At 37.1% G+C, this 26,116-nt stretch overlaps 1 protein-coding gene across 1 annotated transcript in view; it reads left to right on the forward strand.

The window, feature by feature from the left end:
- LOC149229186 (T-complex protein 1 subunit zeta 1-like) overlaps positions 1 to 18,463 on the forward strand; it is a 179,509-nt gene extending 161,046 nt beyond the window's left edge. Inside the window, exons 10-15 of the mRNA XM_089378522.1 lie at positions 7,426 to 7,630; positions 7,836 to 7,930; positions 16,652 to 16,720; positions 17,371 to 17,478; positions 17,568 to 17,686; positions 17,954 to 18,463. Of these exons, the coding sequence (XP_089234648.1) occupies positions 7,426 to 7,630; positions 7,836 to 7,930; positions 16,652 to 16,720; positions 17,371 to 17,478; positions 17,568 to 17,686; positions 17,954 to 18,026 (669 nt within the window). The 3' untranslated portion in view covers positions 18,027 to 18,463. The remainder of the gene's footprint in view (positions 1 to 7,425; positions 7,631 to 7,835; positions 7,931 to 16,651; positions 16,721 to 17,370; positions 17,479 to 17,567; positions 17,687 to 17,953) is intronic.
- Positions 18,464 to 26,116: the final 7,653 nt, after the last annotated feature.

The raw sequence follows: 26,116 nt of genomic DNA on the forward strand, positions 1-26,116 counted from the left end.
TCTAGAATGATGGATGATGAATTTAGTTTTTAAATCAATGTAGATTGTAGAATGATGAACCATTGAATGATGAATGATATTGATCAATGTATTTGAATATTTTATTATTGATTTTTATTTTTGTTTTTCGAATCTCATGGTATGTATGAATAATAATTAATTCAATAATGAGACTTGTCACTTGAGTATGTCGTATGAATGATGTATGTATCAAAATGAATGATGAGGATGGATCAATGATTCAAATTTCAATTGTCTATTTAATATTTTTATGCTTTCATTATTGAACAGTGAACAATGAATATGAACTTGAATATATATATATATATATATATATATATATATATATATATATATACACACACACACACACCTCGACGACTCCCCGCACCCCCGAAATTTCCCTAAAATTTGAGGGTACTCCCACACGTCCCCCCTGTGCGTCTCCCCGCACCCGCGTCTCCCCGCACCGAGTCTTGGTGGAACATTGGAAAATTCACTTATGTTAGTTGACCGATATGTCGTGTCCCTGGTTGTGGCATTTCTTTCTATCACAGATCACTGTAATTTGCAAACAAAATTAGAATTGCAATTCAGAAGAAAAGTTTCCATTACAATTGAAAGTTGTATTATATTCTACATCTTTATTTCATGATAAATTCTTTGTTGATCCCTCTTTTTGTAGTCATTTTAATATCCTATGTCTAAGTGAAAATGTATTGGAATCCTTGGATTGTGTCATTTTGCAAAGTTTTTTCTCCGATGTATCTCGAGGAATGGTTTATATGTTGAATAGAGATGTGTAATTAGAACAAAATTCAGAAAAAAGAAGTTTCCAGTGCCATAGCCTATAGGAAGCAGTATTATGCATGACACTACGTCTAATATGGGTTGTACATTTTGTAGTTATATTTATAAGCAGTCCTCTACCAAGATTTTCTGGTACAGGGGGAATGCAGGTATGTGTACCCAATATGTCTGTAGAAACCCCTCAAATTTGTGGTGGTGGCAGGGTATCTTGGGGATATTACCCAAAAAAAGATTTTTTAATTATTTTGAAGTAATTAATTGAAAACATTCACAAATAATTCCATAATCATTGAAACGATCAGTTGTGATTGCAGTGAAAGGGTGATTCCCTTATCGATGAAACCACGTAAGTGCTGTTGCCGCCACCAGGGTTCAAATCCCCCCAAAAGTGACTTGTTTTCCTCTTGTAGTCTGGGATGTGTCTACATGGTGGGCACTTGATTAGCAGAGGCCATCATGGTTATTGAGTCAGGACTCGGTGGTCATATGCTCTAAATGGTCAGACGGTGTCCCAACCATAGTATTCAAAACCGACACCGGTGACCTGACCAGTCCACCTATGAAACCAGGGTTCAAACTGGGACTGGTCAGATCTCAATGAACCGGTCTTTAAAAAAATACATGAAATAATTATTTTTTAATGAAAAAACTATTTTTAAGATTTAAAACCATGATTCCAAACCAATAGAGACAAAATATGCAAAGTTTGTTCATCTATATACCATGTAAAGGTGAATATATCAAAATGGCACCGAGTGCAATACATATCAACAACAAAATACATAATCAATGAGGCTCTAAATGGCCTCTAGAGTCCAAAAACAATGCTACAAGCTATGGGGCCACTGGCCTACTACAAGTCTACATATCAGTGATCAACATGATCACTCCTCATCATGATCAAACTCATCACCATTACTAGACATGGGATCATCAACATGAGCTTATTTAAATAATCTGGCTCAGAGTTTGAGGACTCCTACAACTCCTGTGCAACCTCAATAGTAGTGGTAGTAATAGCAACAAAACTAGACATCAAAACTACAAATCACTCATCAACATGATTCCTGAAACTCATCATTGATTCAACACTAGTAGAAATGGGATCATCAACAAGAGATACATAAACATCATCAAGCTCAAATGTCTTTAGACTTGGATTCCTCAACATTATAATATAATAGAAATTGAAAAAGTTTAACATGCCTAACTAGTGATTTTGGTTTGAGTGAAGGGTTCATCTCCTCAACCTTATAATGTGGTAGAAAAAGCTTAGCATGCCTAACCAGTTATTTTCCTTTGAGTGAAGGGTACATTTTTGTTAAGGCCATGGTAGAGGAGTTCAACAATCAATACCACCAACATCAACAAAGTTCAACAATCAATGCCACCAACATCAAGGTACTTAAAGGGATTCATGCTCTTGATCAAATGCCAATCTCATACCCTCACGCATGATAGAATCAAATGGAAACATTGCAAAACCCCAAACCATGAAATCCTGAAAACCATTAAGTTTGCTGAATTTTGAGTGAAATCTAAAATTCTAGTTTCTCCATATGAAATCCAATGAGGTCGAAACCACTCAAACATCCTGAGTCATTTCTTGGTAATGTTAAAAATTTAAGTAAAATGATGATAATGAAAGACAAAGGAAATGTTACTTTTACTTTAAGAGTTAAACATGACCATTGATTGCCAGCGTTGTTAGGGTTGAGATCTATGAGGCAAATGAGAGGGGAGACATGCTTTTCTTGGAGGGGTTGTTTTTGAAGAGAAACAACCCCAAGTTTCCCTCAGATTCTCTTCAAAACTCACAAAACCTCATTTTGTGGGGTCTGTGGCTGGCCTGGCAATAAACCGACCTCTTTATGACAAAAATGCCTGTTTTATGGGAAAACAGGCCGATTCTGTCATAAACTTGCTGGTTTCTGGCCAGTTAGACCAAAAGACTGGTGGGGCCGCTAAGATAATTCGATTTTCAACCGGTTTGATGGCCTGGGCTAATGAACTGATCGGTTTGACTTGTTTATGATTTGAACCAACTGGTTTTGAATACTATAGGACTCCCAACTTTATAGGTGTTGGATGCCATAAGCCTAAGGGTTTAAGCTCAACCAATTGTTGCTAATGTTGTTGGGCATTTGGCTAGTTTAGTGATGATGCTTTGTTTGAATCCACCTTGGTTTAACTGCAATAGTCTATGTAGACCATAGTATTCAAAATCGACCGGTCTGAACTGAAAATCGGTCAAAGTGGCTGGTTCATTGGCTAAACCCATTAGACCAGTAGAAAAACCTGGTTAGTGGCCCTCCCTCGTTGGTTTTTGGGTCAAACCCTGCATAGACTGGCCGGTTCATTGCCAGGCTAGCTGTGGAGCCACCAAGCACATTTTTTGAGGCTTGAGAGGTGGTTTTGAGGGAAACTAAGGGATGTTTCCCTCCAAAAACAACCTCTCCAAGCCAATAGAAGGTCTCCTCTCTCATTTGCCTCACACATCTCATTGGGAGCTTGCAGAGTGTTGAGTTTTTGCTGGAGTAGTCATCTTGGAGGCTTGAGCCTTGGAGTTGGACTTGGAACTATTTTGGAGTTGTTAGTGGAGTTGGCGTCTTCAAGAGGAGGCTAAGGGAGCTAGTTTTCATTTTCAAGTATGGGTGGTGGATCAGAGAAAGGAGCAGATACATGCAGCTTACAAGGATAAATTAGCTAAATATGGGCTTATCTGGGAGATCATTGATAACAGATCGAACAATCGACTCCATCGTCCTATACATGCCGTTGGGTATTTTTTGAACCCAAAGTATCATTATAAAGCTCGACTAGGAGATTTACAGGTTGGGGAGGTCAAAGATGGATTGTATGATTGCTTGTAGCCCATGGTCCCTAACCATTCCGACTAGTTGGAAATACATAGACAACTTACTCTTTTCAGTATGGCAGCAGGTACCTTTGGCAAAAAGTTGGCAAAGATGGCAAGGGATGTGGATCAATTAGGTAAGCAATTACAATTTGTTTTTCTTTTAAAGTTCAATTGTTTACAAATTTACAATTAAAACTATTTGTAAATACTTGTAAATAAGTAATGAAATGAACTAAGTTACTAATTAATGTCTTTTTCTTCGAAGCATGTTGGTGGGAGTCATTTGGCGGCTAATGTCCTCAATTGCAAAAGTCTGCAGTTAGAGTCCTCAGTCAAACATGGAGTGCCTCAGGTTGTGAGCGCAATTGGTATGTTTTTGAGTGCATACACACGAAGAAGAGAAACTGTTTGGAACAAAAAGTAGTGAAACTATCTTGTCTTTGTGCAATACAACCTTCGATTGAGGCACAATCAATTGATGAACAAAAGGCCTGGTCTAGATCCCATTGTGTTGGACGATATTGATCCAACATTAGAATGGGTGGAGGAGACTGAAGATCCTGATTTTGATGTTGATTTTGATATTGACATGGATTTGGGGGGGGGGGGTTGATCCCAATGCAGATCTGGTAGCGCCATCAAAACCAAAATTAGTAGCCGGATCAAGCAAAGGCAAACAACCAATGGTAGGCACTAGTCGTGCAACTCGACCAACTTGTGCTTCCATTAGGTCTAGTTCTATTGTTATTGGTGCTACTACTAAGGTTCTAGATGAAGCTGAGGCAACTGCAAAGTCTGATCCAGCTGATGTTTATGTAGCTCGTGTTGATGATCTTGTGTCTAGTAGTGGTGATTAGTTTGATCATGATGAGGAATGATCATTCTGATCACTGATATGTACCTGTAGACATATATTCTTGTAGTAGGTCAATGGCCGCATAACTTGTAGACTTGTAGACTTGTAGTAGGTCAATGGCCCCATAGCTTGTAGCATTGTTTTTGGACTTTATAGGCCATTTAGAGCTTCATTGCTTATGTTTTTTTTCGATGATATGTATTGCACTTGGTGCCATTTTGATATATTCAACTTTACATGGTTTATAGATGAGCAAAATTTGCATATTTTGTCTCTATTGATTTGCAATCATGGCGTTAAATCTTAAAAATAATTTTTTTCATTAAAAATAATTATTTCATGTATTTTTTTAAAAAACCAGTTCATTGAGATCTGACCAGTCCCGGTTTGAAACCCGGTTTATTAGGTGGACCGGTTTGGTCACTAGTTCTGGTTTTGAATACTATGATGTAGACGACTTTACTAGGGATGCCATCCATGAATGTGGGGAAGCATCCCTTGGGTTTCCCCTTTAAGTTTTTCCTTGGAAAATAGGTAGTGGATGCTCTGAACAAGGGGGCATTTGATTAACAGAGGCCATCATGGCCGTTAAGTCCATGCTGGGTGGTCATACAGCCCAATCAGTAAAATGGTGCCCACCTCTTGATAGGTGATGGATGCTCAACTGTTTATTGCCAATGTTGTTGGGCATTTGGTTGTTCTGTGCCAGCTGGTACCTAGTTTGAATTCCCTCTGAGTTAGGTGCACTAGTCTATGCTGGCAGCTTTGCTAGGGATGCCAGCCGCAAATGTGGGGAAGCAACCCTTGTGTACCTCATGAGATTTTCCTTGGAAAAGAGGTGATGGATTCCCTGCAGTCAAATTCCATTATTTATAACAGGAACATCTAATTGTTTTGAGAAATTGACACTCCAACAATTTGCAAGTGGATTTTATAGTGAAATCAACAAAAAATTGCAGTTTCTGGTTTCCAGCCACTGTTTCAGTGATAAGATAGGTAAGATAAGATAATTGTATTAATCTCTGACAAGCGAGAAATAGTCAAACTTGTTACTTTTTCCACAAGAAATCCTAAAACCAAACTTAGAATGCCTCTCTAATGTGTTCAATGTTGAATCCACTGGAAAAAATGCCAAAAATCATCTACAGTTGAGTTTTCAGCTACCAAGCTTCTGAACTGCTGTCCAATATCGACAGTCACTGTTTGAATTTATTTTATGCTTTGATTCCAGGTATCTTTTACAGGTTTCTAAGTCGCATGACGTGAGGGCATGAGACATGGAGGACACAGAAATACAAGTGTCCGACACATGACATGTATATATATATATATATATATATATATATATATATTCAAAATTTTACATGTATTGAAAATTTAAAAAATTACAAATACAAAAATGGAAATAGACATAAAGGTCCATTTTTTTTTAGAAAGTAGAACATTTACAAAACACTTTGAATCCCTTCAATTCTCAATTTTACCCTTCATCTGCACAAAGAGAGAACATAAGATCCAGCTGTATGTGAGAAAATAACAGTAAAAATGTGTTTTTAGATTCAAATAGGTGTGACATGTCTAGGGCATGTGTCAGACACGTTTTTGGCACATGTCTGGTTCCTGTTTTAGGACACGTGCCAAACAGTTGTCCTGGTGCATGCACGACAATGTTGATAAAATCACTGATTTTTCGGCGATGTGCTGAAAAATCATGTTTTTTTGAATTTTTCAGACAGCTGATTTTCGGCCCAAAAAAATCGCAATTTTCCTGATTGAAAAAATGAATATATTTTGTATTTTTAACATTTGTGTGGTTTGCCATTTTTTGCTCGATATATTCAATGTTTCCAAAAAGATGTTTTCTGGACCCTTGACGATTTTTTGTCTGCCAATTTTTTCAACACTGGTCCATGTCTGGTATGTAGGATACGGACATGGCATCCCTGGGGACCATGTTCTGCTACTTAGGTTATGATGTGTAGAAGATTAGTGGGACCCACTAGACATGACGAGGATCCCTGTGCTCGAAGCATCTCAGCGTCCATCATTTATGACATCAACAGCTAATGGTGTTGAGAAATTCTCTCCTTTTAAGTAGACTCTAGAGTGGAATGAACAAAAAATAACTGCTCTTGTAGGTTTCAAGCCATGATTTCAGTGATAAATTGCCAAACTTCTGCTGTTGCATTTTTTTACCCACAAAAGAGCTTAAAATTAAAGTTGGGATGGCTCTTCAATGTCAAATCCAGTGAAAAATGCCAAAAACCATATGCAGATGAGTTTTCAGCTACGAAGTTTCCAAATTGCTACCAAATACCAACATTCATTATTTGAAATGATTTTATGTTTTGATTCCAGGTTTCTTTTATGGTTTATAGTTGTGTGGAAAGGCAGGTGAGACTCACTAGACTTGGTCGCAGGAACATTTAATGGTTTTGGGAAATTCTCTCTCCAACAATTTGCAAGTTGGATTTTAGAGTGAAATCAACAAAATATAACTGCTCTTACAGGTTTCCAGCCATTGTTCTAGTGAAAAATTGTTCTATATGTTTGTGGTATTCCTGGTATGGGTCTTTCCACTGGAAATGCATCCTGATGCCGTGGGGATGTGTTCCAGTGTATGACTGTTTAGAAACCTCAGTTTAAGTATAATATTGTAATCCTCTGATTGAGTTGTGGTTCCATTTGTAATTTTTCTTCTGGAATTTATGTGCACAATTGGTCTATTAGTTGAGTGGATGTATGATTGATAGGTTGCATATTGGTTACCCTTATTGGTATCCTCAGAGGGTAACTATGGTGCATTGAAGATATTTTGGATGCTTTTAAAACAGTCGCTCTCTTGTTTCTTATATGCTGTGACCTTTAAATAATTCTTTATTGTATCTTTGTTTTGCAGATTGTAGCTTTGAGGAGAGCAAAGAGGCGCAATATGGAGAGATTGGTTTTAGCTTGTGGTGGGGAGGCTGTCAATTCTGTTGATGATCTGACTCCTAGTGTTCTTGGATGGGCTGGGCTTGTATATGAGCATGTCGTAGGGGAAGAAAAGTACACCTTTGTGGAAAATGTTAGGAATCCTCACTCGTGTACAATTCTAATAAAAGGCACGTTCTGGAAATCTGTAAACAGCATTTTACTTTCTCTATGAAGAACATGCTAAATAATACTTTATCTAGGCTCTTACCGAGCCTGAGTTAAATGCACCAGGATTTATGGATTTCTGAAGTATTATAAATTATCTCAGCTGCTTTTTAGCTCTCTGCAAGCATCCTGTTTTTCTTGGAGTTTTTATTTTCTTGGCTCTTGCAGGACCTAATGATCATACTATTGCTCAAATTAAGGATGCTGTACGCGATGGTCTGAGAGCTGTTAAAAACACACTTGAAGATAGAGCCGTTGTCTTGGTGAGAACTTGTTATGTGTTTATTTTTCATTTTGGTGTTTTCTTTGTTGACTTCGTAGTTTACCAGGCAAGGAAGTGTATGGTCACTGAAAAAAATAGTAAAGCAGTCTGCTGTGTGTATAAACTTTAAAATACAGGAAAGTTTTGCAATTGTTAACCTCAATTTGAAATTTTAATGATGAGATATAAGTCAAAATCTCCGGAAACTGTGGATGATGTCAACTCTTTGACAGAAGGAAGAATTTTAATTGTGATAACAGGATATTATAGCTGAAATTGTCCCTCATCGGCCACAAAAGGAAATATGCAATGCAGAGGGAAAAATTGAACCTGGTGGTCAAAATTATGGCTTGTGATATACCCATCAAAGTGGAGACACGAGTCAAAAACCAACATGAGGAATTTGTGGCATGCATCTATAGTTTGTTGATTAACTATCTTACAGTAAAATGCACAAGGTGTTTAATAAAATTGGAAATTGTGAAACAGCTTTAATGTTGAACTCCTACCTCAGGCTCAATCCATGCAGAATATAGATGTATAAATATTTTCCTATTCACAGCTTTTTTGGTCATGTAAGTAAACATGTTTGAAGATACATAACACAATGTTACCAGATTCAGAATCTACAATAAATTGGCGAGGCAAAAGAGCGAAGAGTTTTAATCGGATTGGGAAAAAATTGGTGAATTCAATAAATAAAGATATACACATATTTAATTAAAAAACATTTTTCATTGATATTCAATGAAGCCATGTCCAAACAATGCATAATATCATTAGATTTCCAAAATATCATGAATGAATAAGTATCTCATATATGTTATGAGTCCAAGCATGATCTAAAGTACTGAGTCCTGACTCCTAACCAGTGACTACATAGAACCAGGGGCATCTGCTTCTACAAGTTTACAAAATACTGCATACTAATGAGTAAAAAATCAGTGACTAAGACTCTAAGAGTGAGAACTAGAAGTGATTCCTCCCACTCCTTCGCTTGCTTGAATCTCAAAGTTCTCCAAGTCATGTAGGCTTAAAAGAGGAGCCTCCTCCAATTGGACCCAATCTTTTGCATTTGTAGTTTGCAAATATATCTCTTCAAGGTCGATTGTTGAATGATCCAAAACTGTCATTATCATGAGACATTGAAATGTGAATTAAAGTTTGAACTTTAAAGTGAAAATCAGATTATGAAACCTTCAAATTCAGGCTCTCACCTAGTATTTGCTTATTGCGAAATCGTAGATTGTAATAAACAAATACAAGGTCATTTAAGCGCTTTTGTGTCAATCGGTTGCACTTCTTAGAATGCATTTTCTCAAACATGCTTCAGTTGTGCTCACAACCTGAAGCACTGCATGATTGCTTTAAGATTCGAATGGCGCATCTCTTCAAATCTGATGTATCATTACCAAAGTTTTGCCACCAAAGACCTAGCAAGTGGCAAGGGTTTGTGAGTATTAAGTACTAAATACTAAATAGTAAAAACTTAAAAAGACAACAAAATTTAATAAAACATTTAACATACAAAATAAAGTTTAAACAAATTTAATGAATCGATGAAGCCTTCAAGCCTCAAAGGATACATGTCAACATCTTACTCTTAAAAAGACAACAAAATTTAATAAAACATTTAACATACAAAATAAAGTTTAAACAAATTTAATGAATCGATGAAGCCTTCAAGCCTCAAAGGGTACATGTCAACATCTTACTCCTTTCTCATATAGCAACTACATCAATCATAGCTTGCCAATAAGAACTTATGGCACAATGGAAAGGTATGTACATAATAGTATCAAAGGTTAGCAATGGCCTTCCTTGCTTGACTATGGACATTATTTTCCAACCAGTGGCATCCAAGGTAGGTTGGGAATTGGGTTTTGTGTGGGGAGCAAAAAAAGTGTTTATGTTTCCACCTCCAGTGTTGAATGCATGAGGATTCATTTGGCCTTGAGTTTGACTTGGACTTGGAGGCATGTGTGGGAAACTTGGGCACAACAATGAGGATTCAATAGAGGGAGATGACAAGGGGGTATTGGAAGAAGAATAGCTAGCTCCAAGAGTTCCTATTTTTTCATTTTGCTTTGCTTTCTTGGCATTATGCTGACTCAACATATCAAGGGCCAAGATTGCTTGGTGTTTGGCAGTGTTCCTCAACCTTTTTGTAGAGACTTATATCATGGCTGGGTATATGTGCAAGGTGGTACTTGAATCTATAAATGCCTCCACTACATTTCACTTTGCAAAATTTACAAAGGAGCTTGGGGTCTCCGAGAATCTTGTCACAATAAGACCAAGCAAAGTCCTTCTCCGTTTGCATTGCTGTTGTTTTGGACTTGTGTTTAAGTTGTGGCTTCTGTTAAGATTTGGAGTTGTGCCTTCTGTTTAATTTGGCTCCTGTAAAAGACAATAAAAAATTAAAATTAAAAATGCCATATATAACTTCACGAAAAAGAGGGTTGGTTTTAAAAGATATGAGGTTGTGTTTAAGATCAAAGAGGAGTATTTCCAACAACTCAAGCACATTTCAACCTTCTATATTATGACCTTGAAACACAATTAGGTATATATGAGGAAATGCTACCTAAAGGAAATACTATCAACAAATAATGCATTGTAATCTTGAATTTGCGGGTTTGTTTAGCATAAGACAACTGAACCAATACATCAATAACAAATATTGGAAGAACACAAATACCCAAAGTTGTGAATGCAAGGTTAAAGCCTTTGGAGTTGGCAAGGCATCGACGAAGGAAGGAATGCTTGATGACTTGATTGGTGGTTGTTATGAAACCATTTCTTAGTGCATTTTTAAAAAACTTGTTTGAGCCCCATTTATAGGGTTGACAAGTCATAACCAAAGGAATATGTTCGATTGCTGAACAGTGAAACTTGAAACTTGCCATTGAAAACAACATGAAACTTCAATATAGTAATATACCTATTATTTATGCCAAGTGCCAATGTACCTCAACTGCTGAACAATGAAGCGACTAAACTTGAAGGTAACGTGCACTGAAGGTATCTGTTTAAGGTGGTACTTGGATTTATAAATGCCTCCAATACATTTCACTTTGCAAAATTTACAAAGGAGCTTGGGGTCTACGAGAATCTTGTCACAATAAGACCAAGCAAAGTCCTTCTCCGTTTGCATTGTTGTTGTTTTGGACTTGTGTTTAAGTTGTGGCTTCTGTTAAGATTTGGAGTTGTGCCTTTTGTTTAATTTGGCTCCTGTAAAAGACAATAAAAAATTAAAATTAAAAATGCCATATATAACTTCACAAAAAAGAGGGTTGGTTTTAAAGGATATGAGGTTGTGTTTAAGATCAAAAAGGAATATGTCCAACAACTCAAGCACATTTCGACTTGCTATATCGTTATGACCTTGAAACACAATTAGGTATATATGAGGAAATGCTACCCAAAGGAAATATTATCAACAAATAATGCATTGTAATGTTGAATTTGTGGGTTTGTTTAGCACAAGACAACTGAACCAATACATCGATAACAAATTTTGGAAGAACACAAATACCCAAAGCTGTGAATGCAAGGTTAAAGCCTTTGGAGTTGGCAAGACATCGACCAAGGAAGGAATCCTTGATGACTTGATTGGTGGTTGTTATGAAATCATTTCTTAGTGCATTTTAAAAATTTATTTAAGCCCCATTTATAGGGTTGACAAGTCATAACCAAAGGAATACGTTCGATTGCTGAATAGTGAAACTTGAAACTTGCCATTGAAAACGACATGAAACTTCAATATAGTAATATATCTATTATTTATGCCAAGTGCCAGCGTACCTCAATTGTTGAATAGTGAAGCGACTAAGCTTGAAGGTAACACACACTGAAGGTAATGCGTGCCTGCTTGAGGGCCGATATGGAGTTTGGATAGAGCACACGCTGGCGGTTGCCCGATATGGAGTCTGGACAGAGGCTCATGTTGGCTATTGCGCGATATGGAGTCTAGATTGTGTAATAGTGAGTAGTGACTGGTTACTGAAGGTTGAAACTGAAACAATGTCCATGCCTCTATGGTTTACCTTCTTGGCATATGAGTTGCGGGCCTGAATAGCGAGAAATGAATTTAGGAATGACCAGTGTTTAATTTTTAGCAATGCAGCAACCCTAAACTTTAAAAACCCATGCTCGCTGAGTCAAGGCCAAAAATCAAATAAATCAGAATTAATCGCTGGAATCGGCTTTAATCGGTGAGCCATGAGTCAAACTCAGTCAATGCGAGTTTGACTCACAGAGATTTGGATCGGATCATTTGGAGGGCGCACAGATTCTGACTCGTGATTAATCACGATTGTTTGACGAGTCTTGTTTGACTGACATAACATGTATGCCATGGTTGGCCTACTGGGTAGTGAAGATCAAACTCCATTATGAGAATTTGATATTGTTTATAATATCTAGTTTTTTTCCTTGTATAAATCATAGTTTTCTTTGTGTGTCTTTGAGGTTGCAAACATCTTTCAACTATTGGAAATTCCAACTCTATTTTGGAGAATGTCCTGGGGGAATCCACTGGGCACTTCCCTTGTTCCAAGGATGGCACCCAGACTAAATTGTTTTCATTAGGGATCAAGGCTGGTATAACACTTTGGTCATTAAGAGCTCAACATGCCAATTGTGGGAATTGATCGTGGGTGGGTAAGACAACACTCCTATCAACTGCCTCGGTTAGACACAAGTGACATTGAGTCGTTAAATATGTTAAGTTAGTAATACTTATTAACTTTATTCTTTAGATTTATGTAGGTTATTCATTTAAACATTTGAAAGTGAATTATATGGAGGCCTCTTATATTCATGGAGATGAATGGTGTTTAAGTGAACTTTCATGTCTATGGCTAGGCTTTATCCTAGTTTCCATTTACCTAGCAAGGCGGTGTATGTATCTTCAGCTAGCGGTGTATGTATCTTCAGCTATATTTGTTTGCACTTCCCAGTGAGGGAAGCCCTCTTGCTCTTTCAGCCACTGTTGTAAGCTGTGTTGCCCAACAATGAAGTGAATTGAGTTTATTTTAGAGGTTAGAAATCATTTTGTTTGTGTCGGTTATGAGGTGTCTTCCTTTGGAGGATGAATCTGCGGCATTTTAGTGTCTGGTTGCTATTGTTGCCAAAAGAACCTGACTCTCCAAGTCTGTGTCTAAATTTGTTAAGAAGCTCAATGGATTCTTGAAATTGTTCATCTCCCTTCCAGGCCAGAAAAGAAAAGCATTGTTATTCATACTGTAAATCTTGAATGGGAAATTCAGGAGGGCATTGCTGAATAATAAGCTTTTGGAAGCGTGGACTTGGAATCAGTGAGTTCTTCCATGAAAGGTAGATTTCATTTCTACATTTGTCCCCTAGAGCCATTGGAATGTATCTAAACAAATGGTCTCTATATTCTGATCCGAAGGCGGAGGTGCTCTCAACTGTTCCAGTTCAGGTCAGACTTTCCCATTTCCTCAAATTTCCTGGACAACAAGCTAGATTTCCAAATATGTAATTACCAATTGGATCAAGTGTTTTGCTGCTTTAACTGATGTGTGATTATTTATGGATTAAAAATATGTATATTATTATATTTTGATTTTTAGTATCTTTACATATTCAATATTTAAATTTAGGGGTATAATCCCCTACGTTGGCAGCCTTGACATCCAGTATGACCACCCCTGAAATATCCTCAAGAATCAAGACTCATCATCATGCATTTCTCAGAAACTTGGTGGAACATAGTTTATATGTCTCTTTGCATGCTCTTTTGCTTTTTTGTTTCTAAACAAAATTGTTGGAAATAATATTGAGAGGGGGGGCGGGGGGTTGAAAACTTGAATCAGTATTATCAGATCAATAATTTAGTTTTCAAAACTAATTTGTATACACTACTTCAACTAAGTGAACTAGCGTGTATACGCAACTGTACTTAAGGCAACCAACGTATATGCAGAGATCTTTTGATTTACCCAAATTATCATGCATTGAACTTTAACCAGTGTATCAAGAATTCATTAGACAGTGCAGTAAAAGCAGAATAAAGCATCACACATAAGCAACACACATGAACACCAAAATATAAGGTGGAAACCCAATGTGGGTGAAAATTCCGTTTACAATTTTTGTATTGGTGCAGTCTTATACTAGTATGCAGGCTTCTATTTGTAGAAGACTACAACATTTTCTCGTTCTCCAGCTTCTACTGGGAGGGAGCTACAACCCCCTAGCTCTTGTACTAGCCGATATGTTTACTAGTACATAGGTGCCGACCTCCAGAAGGCTACGAACTTCTTTCTTCCTTCAGGGACTACGTTTCATAAATTTTCAGACTGGATCCATCAACAACATCATAACTGACATTCAATCATCACATATATCTGCATCACCCAATCACCTTTTGAACCAACCACAACCGAATCAATCAATCACTTTGACAACCCATCAATCTAATCATTCAGAATGCTGTCACCAGAATACAGTAACCAGAACCCAGAACTCTGCAACAGTAAAGAGAAACAACTGAAACATATTTTATAAGGTATACGCTACTTCCATGTGTCGAACCTGCGTGTACATGCGCTTTTCTCAAAGCCAACCAGCGTATACATTTGCAAATATAAATTCAGAGTTCTGCAGCTATTCCAGACTTTAGTTATACCCAGATCATATCATTTACAGAATAATATAAGCATCAGTATTCAGATCTAGAATATACATTAGCAAAAACACACAATGATAGTTCATTTTACGCCTTAAGATCCCGATCCATCATTAGATCTGATCCCTCATCATTAGCTAAGGTTCATCCTTGGTTCAGATCCAACAATGCACCAGAACCCAATAACCTACTTACTAGATCTCACAATTCATCAGATATTCGATACTTGCACACCTTGGCCTAATGAACTTCTCTTCTTTTTATAGTTTTAGGCCTTTCTCAATACCATGGACCAAAACCACTTAGGACTAATACCTTGGACCAAATATCTAGGGTCAATACCTCTGACCAGATACCTTGGACCAATACCATGGATCAAAAAACCATGGACCAAATACTTCGGACCAAAAACTTAGTTTTCCAATGGTGAATGGTGAACCTGCGTATACCTCTCTTTCTTCATTCTGTGAAGACTGATCTGTAATTCTTTGTTGTTTACTTGCTATACTGTGATCTTTCATCTGCACTCTGTCACATTTGATATATCTTCTGTAGATTCATCTAGTTACCATATACAAGTGAGTTGTTCTACTACAAGTGGGTTGCCATCAAGTACAACACACATTATAATGCCAACAAAAATTTCATGTACTTTTGGTGCCAATGAACTTTAACTATGTTTCTAGGGATAACTTTGAAGCAAAGCAGAATTGGGTTGAATTGGTACTTTCTGTTGAGGATTTTGGCCAAGAATTTGATTCAGCTGCATATCGTCTCCAATTCTGCTTTGATTCATTCAAAAACCATAGACTGAAAAAACAATAACCTTGAACTTTTCAATTATAGATGTTATAATTATGAATCATGGATGTACAAAGGGAAACTTGAAACTATGTTATATTTGTGTTTATGCCATGGAAACTTCAAAATATTAGGTGTTTGAACATTAACAAAGGACGATTTGAGGTCTCTCTCCCGTAGGGACCACTTTCAGGCATGTTGTTCAAACGTTTTCAAGTATCCTTGGCAATAATCCAGCACCCCCTACCCCCCGGTTTTTGTTTTTTTAGATTCGAATTCCAGGACAGTTCTGAATTTGCATGTCAATTATTTTGCTTCTTTATTGTAAACTTACGAGATTCTCTGTTTAAATATGATTTAATGAATTCTCTTTTATGTTGCCATGCTTGTGGAAATTCCTCTTGAGTGTTTCGAAATGAACAGTGGCCAAGTCATGTGACTGCTTGGTACCCGGTTTTCAGTATGTTAATGTTTCCCACTGCATTCAATTTTGCAAGAGCCAGCTTTTTACTTCAGGCGCATAATTATATGTTTGACTAAGTAATATTTCTTATCCCAAACAGAAAAATTTGCAATTTTGGCTTTTGCTATCTTTGCCTTGATGACTTGCTAAAGTTATTGATTTTAGAATGATGAGGTGATTTCTGCTTGATGGTGCTTAACCTCTTCAAGTATAGTGTGACTAAATCATCTCTGGAGTCTGAGCTGCTAACTCTACCCTCAACAGTTAAAATTGGATAAATAGATTGAACGGTTGAAATTCAGGTTGATTTTAACAGGACTGCTTCCATTATTGAATTCAGGTTCAATCTAATCTGTTGTGTGCAGAAGACAGGTAATCAAAATACTGGTTTATACATTGGTGCTCTCTAAACACCTCCCGTCTTGAATGAACTAGAGTTGAATGTTTCTGATATAAATCAAGACTCTTTACTTTATTCTAATGTTCCTATTTGTTCATTATTCTTCGTATTTTCATACTATAATAAGATTTTAACTTGCATGTGGATGATGATGATGATTATCCTTTGAATGTGGCTGATGATGATGATGTTGTTGTTGTTGTTTTGTTTCGTCTCTTGTGTTCCACCAATTACAGATCTCAAACACATTTGAACTTTGATTTTATTTATTTTCTAACAATTTAGACTAGGATTTGGTTGTTAATTTCTGGGTGTATGCACATACTGGATGGCTCTTTTTACTGAAGTCGTAGAATACATAAGGTGCTTAGTGTCCTTTCTTTCTGATGGTGGATTACAGGGGGCTGGAGCTTTTGAAGTTGCTGCAAGCCAGCATCTCAAACACACCGTCAAGAAGACTGTTCAGGGGGTATGCTATTATCTGTTGATCTTGACATTTTTTTCTTTTCCTAACTAAAAATCTAACTTTTTTAAGTGTACACGTATTTTTGTAAATGTGTATCTGCCCTTTGGCATTAATATATGAGTATGCAGTGTCTCAAAAACTATGTAGGAACTCGGCGTTTTGGGCCATACCAGTACCCAAAATGCCAAAACACGGGCATCATGTAATCATCTATGAGAGTTAATATAGACTTGGTTTTCCTTCTAAATTGTCATCTATGGGTTTTTTTTTTAATATTTATGTATTTTTTCCTTGCAAGATAATGTGTTATTCACTCGCTCGCGCGCGCACACACACACACACATATATATATATATATATATATAAAATTAGAGAAAGGGGTTAAAGAGCTGAAAGTATAATTAGAGAAATAACAATATCTATGAACTTTGGTAATAAACAAAGATTTCTCAGGTACTACTCACCTGATGTACAATATTCCATAACTTTTTTCCCGTGCAAAGTTGTTGTTTAGTGCAGCGATGTACAAGTTCTCATTAATCATCTGTCCTTTGTTTTTTTCTAGCCCTAGGTCTCCCTTTCAAAAACAATTGCAAAATTTTTGCTCTTCCTCTGGCTACTAATTCTTTATTGTTCCTTTTATCTTTTGTCAGCGTGCACAATTAGGAGTTGAAGCCTTTGCTGATGCCCTTTTGGTTGTGCCCAAGACTCTGGCAGAAAATTCTGGACTAGATACTCAAGACGTCTTGGTTGGACTACAGGTATGGTCTTTTGTTGACAATTTCAGCTTTTTTTGAGCTTTTTTAGAGATCGACTCTTCCTAATTCCGATTATATATATTTTTGTGCAGGTGGAGCATGACAAAGGCAATATTGTTGGTTTAAATCATCATACAGGAGAACCGATGGACCCATACTTGGAGGGAATTTTCGACAACTACTCTGTCAAGCGCCAGATTATAAATTCTGGGTATGGAGAGATAAGTTTTGACGTGGTCTTCTGTTGGCCCATTGTTTGGACATGGCATGGACTATCACTGGAATAATTTCTTGTCTGTTTATAACACATGACCAAATTTTAATCTTCACTTATCCAATCTCAATAGGTAGCAGAAAATTCGTTTTGGGTCATATTATAATAGATCTTTCGCTAACTAGGATTGACACTCTTGGTACAAGATAGGTTGTGCTTTGTTGGTTGATTTAGAGTTGGTCCTAACATAAATGTTCTGTGCAGCCCTGTAATTGCATCGCAACTACTTCTCGTGGATGAGGTCATCCGTGCTGGACGGAATATGCGAAAAGGCTGAAGCTTGTACATTAGCTTTAATAAGCTGATATGGTGTCACTCATCAACACTATGCTGAAGTGGGATAGCGGTTTTGTAGAGTCAAGGACGGTTTGTTTAGTAATGAATGAGCATGTAATATGAGTTAGTATGAGATTGGTTCCTTGAAGCGTTATGTATCGCAAACATTGCCTACTATTGGCAATGAAATTTGGGATTTGGATCAGTGATGTGCTCGGTGATTTTGTTTTTGTGTACATCACCTCGAATGTCTTGACATTTGCATTCTTGCATCCATTGAAAAGTGCTTTGCTTTTTGCTTTAGTGTCTGGGATATTGATACGTGCTTGGCACTTATAGTTTTGAATGTATGATAAGTCGGTGAACCCTTCCACATGCTTGACCTTATCACAGACATATAAAAATATAAAAGAGGTATGTCTTGTTGGTAGTTTCCTATTTGATGTTCTATTTAACGACATTGATTTAAAAAATAAATCAGAAGGCTATTTTATGTTACTTTTTAAATGAAAAACATGGAATAGGATAGAAATAAAAGGTCAAACCTTTCGTGGAATGATCACGTTCTATTTAACGACATTGATTTAAAAAATAATTCAGAAGGCTATTTTATGTTATTTTTTAAATGAAAACATAGAATAGGATAGAAATAAAAGGTCAAAACTTTCGTGGAATGATCACGTAAATGTGTTGTGCTTTTGTAATTTTTATTATAATTTATCGTTGATAGTATATAAAGCTTTAAAATATAATTATAAGAAATTTGAAAACATTTTATAAAGATGGAAATAAGTTGTTATATTTGTTGTTTAAAAATCATTTAAATATATACAATGTAATTTTTCAATGACTTTGCAATTTTTATTGTATTAAAGTTATGTGTACATTTCTTCCCAAATTAAGCTAATCTTCTCGCCTCACTCCTACGGGTGTTACAAAAACTAAATACAAATTGCCGAAATTCACTAAGGGTTCATAAACAAAATGACCAAAAGACTTCTAAGATTAAGAGACAACCCACCAACATCGGGGAATAAGAGGATTTGCTTGTACAAGAATCACCAGAACTTGTTCCAAAGGATCTGGGGTTATGCGATCACCATGGACATGATACTCTAAATGCACAATTCTTTCCTCCATTTGGTCCATGCGCTCTACCAACCTTCGTTGACCCTGTCTAAGTTACACCACCTCATCTAACTCTGCTTCCATTCTGCTAGCCCCCCTGTCGCCACGACTTGTTCTTTGTGCTTCGCTCATCGTCGTGCTTTGAGGCCCCTCCATGCTCTACCTCTTTGCTCGAGCATTTTCCACTCGCCTCTGACGTTTTTGTGACATCATTCTGCCTTTGGTACCTTTCGAGAGTGCGACAATATCTTTGCAGCTTGGAGCCCCGTCACATAATTGACCCAATGCCTGACCCGTGCCTTTGTGCGAATGATGACTCTTAGCTTGGGCTATCTCGATGAACTGCTCGAGTCACACTACATGACATTGCTAGACTTTCGTAAACAATGGTTGTGCCGACCAAGCTATCAACACACCTTTCAGGGCAGAAATGTAGCACATAATTCACCATAAAAAATCCTAAGGTCTAGAATAACTTATGCTTGAAAGAAAGACTACAACCAATGGAAATTGACTCAAAAGGCTTGTTGTTGAGACACAGACTTGATTATCCCCGAAACTCAAGACATGGCAGGCCACACTTGGATACTAGCCTACCCTTGGTTTCAACTTTTGTCCTAGACCTTATACAAAACTGAACCAGATGTCCAGGCACCCAAAAGATATCATACAGTAGAATTCCTGCCCCCAGTTAGGAAGAGAGATAACCCTAAGGAAGCCACAAGGATAATCTATGAAGCTTACTTGAAAGCTACACACAAGGGACCAAAGCTAAGACACACCTTTAATTGGCCGCACTTGTGCGCCTCATCTCTTGGCAAGAAGTGGCCAATGACATGGAGCATCTCGACACTTAGCATCCCCTGTGTTGAAATTGTAATTAGGTTCAATCTTTATAATGTATGTTTTATCGTGATGTTACAAAGAGTCAAAATAATTTGTTTAAGTAAAAAAAGAAAATTGTTTTTGTAGTGTCCCATTTGGACATTTAAAAGAAGGAAAAATTTGAAATTATGTTTTTGTCTCCAAGTTGACCGAGTCGGCCCTCTAGTGATCAAGTTAGCGTGCCCAAGAGACATGCCCCTTCGTATGGATGAACAACTATAAATAGAGCCAATTTGTCTCCATCAAAGATAAACTTCACATGATCTTCCTTGAGGCACAAGTGTTAGATTTATTGAGGCATACTTGCGAGTTTTCTAAGGCACAAATAGGAGATTATTTGAGGTATAAATTCAAGTTCTCTATGACACAATTCTGTGTTTCAATACTATAAGGGTAGTTTGAATTTTGTAATATACCACTTACAAGAAGGCTGGACTTGTGGATGACACTTGTGACAAGAGTTTCGACCTTATGATGACACCTGTAACAAAGATCCGAATCTGTGATGACACCTGTAACAAAGATCTGAACTTGTGGACGACACTTGTGACAATAGATTCAAACTTTTGATGACCCTTGTGACAAAGATCCGAACCTATGGTTGACACTTGTGACTAAGGCTTGTATATTTCTAAGGTACATCTTCTATATTTAGTTTGAGGAGGGCCGACTTAGCACTTGGAAAATTGGTCTACTAATCAGTTTGGCTATGACTTGGATTTCTCTTATTGACTGAGATTCTATAAGGAAATGATTGTTGGGTTTTCCCCTTGTGGGTTTTTCCTTGGGCTCTGGCCTAATCTTTGGTGTCTTTTGTCTCTTGTGCACTGTGATATTTATTTTCTTATACTTGAACGGTTAAATTGATAATTTCTTGATGATAGTAAAGAAAAGCTAAAGAAGGAACAATAAATATCTTCACAAGTAATTATCATGATAAAAAATTCAATATTGCAATCGAATTTCAACATGAAATCGGAGTTGGGAATTAAAGAGCAAAGGTTTGATTTTGTCTATTGCCAAGCTTATGGAGGACTTATTCACCTGTTGAAAAAAGCCAAATTTGTGAGAAGACTTTATGTGATTGGTCAAGCGAGTTTCTATTGGAGAAGGGGCCTAAAACATGCCTAACATTGCCCTCCTTCTAAATTACGAAAAGGGTTCTGGTTTGTTGCTACAAGAGGGCAAAAAAGAATGGTTTGGTTACAGGTTAGAGATTCAAATATCTCTGTGCACAATGAACGAATATTAGAGGTCTGTTGGTTGAGATTAGGAAAGACTTGAAAGTGACCGAAGTTTGGAGTGGGACGAAGTCTGACAAAGGCATGTAACAAGGGCTGTGAGTTGGCAATCTTGAAGGTCTGTAGTGGGTGATTCAAATGAGATTTGCACTATCTACACTATTGTGTAGTAATTTGAGCCAATAATGATACAAGAAGGAAATCAAATTTGAAGTCAAATACAAGATGAGAAAAATCACTTGAAGCTCTTTCTCATTGTGGAATGTCACAAAGTTTGAGGCCAAAATATTTGTGAAACCATGGGAGTTAAGGAACTATGATATATCTCCATGAAATAAGGATTGTGATATGAGATATAAGTCATCCAAACTCTCTGAAGTGTGACCCAAAGGCTAAACTCTCTCTAGTGAAGCATCCAATTTTTCTTTTTTTTCTTTTGTGATACAAGATACTGAAGGATTCAAACTTATGACGTGATGTCCGAAGTATATCTTCAATATGAAGACAAATCAAAAGTATGAATTAAGTGGCTTACAACAATATCAAGTTTGAAACAAGTATGAACTAATATATTTTTATGGAAGAAAGCTAATTCAAACCTCCTTATGAGTACAAAATATAATGCAAAGAGCTAATCTATATCTCTTTGAAGCAACACTAAGAAATTTAATTTGGCAGTTAAGGGAAGAATTAGAGGACACGTAAGGTTGAAATAATGTTTTTCACACTCTACAAGAGGTACATAAAAACTTGTGTTCTCACATCTCAAGAGCTAGTGTTAGGTCCCTATAATTGGACAATCAAAGAGCTCCATCTCAAGTATACAAGGCATGCAAATGACAATTCTAGGGTTTCTCACAAACACTTGTAGAACTTGCAAATTTGAATGTTGGTAGGTTTTTTGGAGATTTTGGATAGTGAAGCATCTAGAGTTTGTAAACCCTATTAAAAGTTTGAACTAAGGAAAACCCTATGGACAAAACTAGAGGACTAATCGTTTCTGTTGAAAGAAGAAGCCCTAGCTCTTAGGAATGGCAGAAATGATCATGCTGATGTGAGGACAAGGTTGGTGAAAATTACAGAAGGTCCAAGATTAAGAGGGAGTTGACTTTTATTTAAAGATAAGTACTCTACATCTTCTTTCTTTGGATAATCTTGTCTATATGTTTTTCTTAATTGTATTTGTTCTTCCATAGTCTCCTAATAAGGTTTGCAGGTCAATGATAAGCGCTGCATAGGCTTTGACAACATATGAATGAAATGGAAGAATGTAAAGCAAGAGGATGTTCCTGAATACAAGAAGTGCAAACAATTTGAAATATGCATTTATTTGAGAAGTCAAGATATAACATGCATTAGAGAGCATCAAGGAAGCTAGAAAATTCTCCCAGTAAGAGGGAGAAGGTCATGATAAGATGTTTGTCTCAGTGGAAAAAGTTACCCATGGATTTTGAGAGCACCTCATGATTGAAGAGGACTTCGTATCTTGAGATTGATTGATTAAGAGCTAGAATGATCTTAATGATATGTTTTCTGACGATATGACTCGAGTCAGAAGAAAATATGTTGCATTCAGAGGGAGATGGGAGCATAACTCAATATGAATAATTTTGCACTGATACACTACTACTTGAGACCTGAGGTTTGGTAGAAACTTGGCAAAAACCTCATTAATCAAGGGAAACATGTAACCAAGATCCTCTTGAAATTTGAATAATGGATGCTGATTGGTTCTCTGATGTATTTGATTCGATTACTAGGTTGACAATGTTGATGATGAAATAAGTACTACTGGCAGTTGTTTCTGCTTGGGATTTACTATGGTTTCTTGGAAGAGCTTGAAGTAGGATTTTGTTGCACTAAGCACTGAGGAGGTAGAAGATGTGGAAGTTTGTGCAGTTAAGTAGTTTGGCTCCGTAAAATATTTGATGGACTTTTTGATGGCATACTGGTTTCAATCGTGATAATTTGTTGTGTAAAAATTGTCAGAGAACCTGTTTTTTCATGGAAGGTCTAAGCACATTATGATTCAAGATGTGACGCAGATGGGAGCCAAGAAGCTACAACAAATATCCACAGATGAACACGTAGCTGATGTAAGGGAAGTATGATTGCTTTCCAGACAAACTTGGCCTTGTGGATTATTTCTCCCTAATTGAGAGGGAGTGAGGATGGACACCTAGTTCTCCTTGTGCCATGTATTGTGGCTAGGGCTAACAATTGTAAGTAAGTACATGGACACATATAGGGAGAGGTGGATTTGATAAGCATCTTGGACATGCATTCTTGACTCATTCACTGTGGCCGATTGAGATTAACACCCTAAGTCAAGTACATTGACCCGGTGAAAGAATGGTCTGTTGCATTGACATTTCCTTGTGACAAGTAGGAAATGGTCCAGTGGAGGACATACTCTAGTGAACCTAGGTGGAGTATGTGCTTCGAAGAGGCAATGGGGTGTCTTATTGAATGCCTCCTAGCATTGTGCTCTAATCTAGTGGAGAGATAGAGCTTACATGTCAAGGCCTTGGTAATTTGACAACATTGATTATGATGATGTTATTATCAATGATGCTTATCAATTTGGATCCTTTCTTATAGAAGTCTTCAACTTGAGAATACCTTGATAAGTCATTATGAATACATCCCTAGTTAAGAGGGAGTGTTGAATGGACACCTAGTTCTCCTTGCTTTCAAGACAAACTTGGCCTTGTGGATTACTTCTCCCTAATTGAGAGGGAGTGAGGATGGACACCTAGTTCTCCTTGTGCCATGTACTGTGGCTAGGGCTAACAATTGTAAGTAAGTACATGGACACATAGAGGGAGAGGTGGATTTGATAAGCATATTGGACATGCATTCTTGAATCATTTACTGTGGCCGATTGAGATTAACACCCTAAGTCAAGTACATTGACCCGGTGAAAGAATGGTCCATTGGACTGACATTTCCTTGTGACAAGTAGGAAATAGTCCAGTGGAGGACATACTCTAGTGAACCTAGGTGGAGTATGTGCTTCGAAGAGGCAATGGGGTGTCTTATTGAAGGCCTCCTAATATTGTGCTCTAATCTAGTGGAGAGATAGAGCTTACATGTCAAGGCCTTGGTAATTTGACAACACTGATTATGATGATGTTATTATCAATGATGCTTATCAATTTGGATCCTTTCTTATAGAAGTCTTCAACTTGAGAATATCTTGATAAGTCATTATGAATACATCCCTAGTTAAGAGGGAGTGCTGAAATTGGAACTAGGTTCGATATTCATAATGTATGTTTTATCATGATGTTGTAAAGAGTCAAAATAATTTGTTTAAATAAAAAAAGAAAAGGAAATTGGTTTTTTCATGTCTCATTTGAACATTTAGAAGAAAGAAAAAATTGAATTTTTAAATTATGTTTTTGTGTCTCAAAGTTGACCAAGTTGGTGCTCCAATGATCATGTCATCCTCCCAAGAGATGTGCCCCTTACTATGGATGAACAACTATAAATAGAGCCAATTCATCTCCATCAAGGAAAAACTTCGCATGATCTTCTCTAAGCTACAAGTGTGATATTTACTGAGGCATGCTCGCAAGTTTCTGAGGCAAAAATGGGAGATTTTGTGAGGTATAGTTTCGAGTTCTCTATGGCAGATAATTCTGTGGTTCAATCGTATAAGAGTAGCCATGCTTCTGTAATATACCACCTACAAGAAGGCCGAACCTGTGGATGACACCTGTGACAGGAGATCCGAACCTCTGATGACCCCTGTAACAAAGATCCGAACCTGTGATGACACTTGTGACAAGAGATCTCAACTTGTGATGATACTTGTGACAGATTGGAACCTATGGTTGACACTTGTGACAGAGGGCTATATATTTCTGAGGTACATATCCTATGTTCAGTTTGAGGAGGGCCGACATGGCACATGGAAAATTGGTCTACTAATCAGTTTGGCTATGACTTGGATTTCTCTTGTTGACTAAGATTCTATAAGGATTGCAAGGTTTTCCCCTTGTGGGTTTTGCCTTGAGCTCTAGGCTAATATCTGGTGTCTTTTGTCTCTTGCGCACTTTGATCTTTACTTTCTTATATTTGAATGATTAAATTCATAATTTCTTGATGAATAATAAAGAAAAGCTAAAGATGGCATTGTTATCACCCCAAGAAACTCTCCTAGGTTGTAGCTCGGAGATGCTCGGGAACATTACAAACTCAACTCAATGTTGGAAATCAATGAATGGAAGGAATGATGCTTATTCAAGCCAGATAACCACTTCTACTTTACTTGACTCCAGACATGCGTGAATACCCCCAGAATACAACGCTTTAGACCACCAAATACTCACAGTTTAAGGGTTGGGTGAATATGGAGAACACTGACCACACCAGCAGATGCATAAAACCATGTGATGGCCGGCTGCAACCAGTAAAGAGGCCTGCAAATCTAATTCCCTAGTGCACAGACAGGATGACAGCTCTCTGTCACTAAGTGAAAAGAAACCTGATCAATACATTCACTGATACATACAAGATTATAACATAGAGGTAGGATGACAGCTCCTCTAATGCTACACATCAAGAATTCAGGAAAAATGCATATCAAGCACAACCTAGAAAAGAATAGAAATGGAAAGTGAACAATTAATAACAAAATAAGCTTGTATTAGCTGAAAATGAATACGAGACGCTGAAAGTATTAAAGCAGTTACAGTCCCATAAGTTGAACCTTACACCAAAACAACAACCATCAACCCTGATTACCTTTGTTTTTTGGGTATATATAGAGTTTTCATTACAAAAAATGTTCCGCTGTTCTATGCGTGGAGGGGTCATAATGGACCACCAA

Source organism: Pinus tabuliformis, chromosome J (genome assembly GCF_031772625.1).
Source record: "Pinus tabuliformis cultivar Carrire ecotype Pingquan chromosome J, CPIR1, whole genome shotgun sequence".
Lineage (NCBI taxonomy): Eukaryota > Viridiplantae > Streptophyta > Pinopsida > Pinales > Pinaceae > Pinus > Pinus tabuliformis.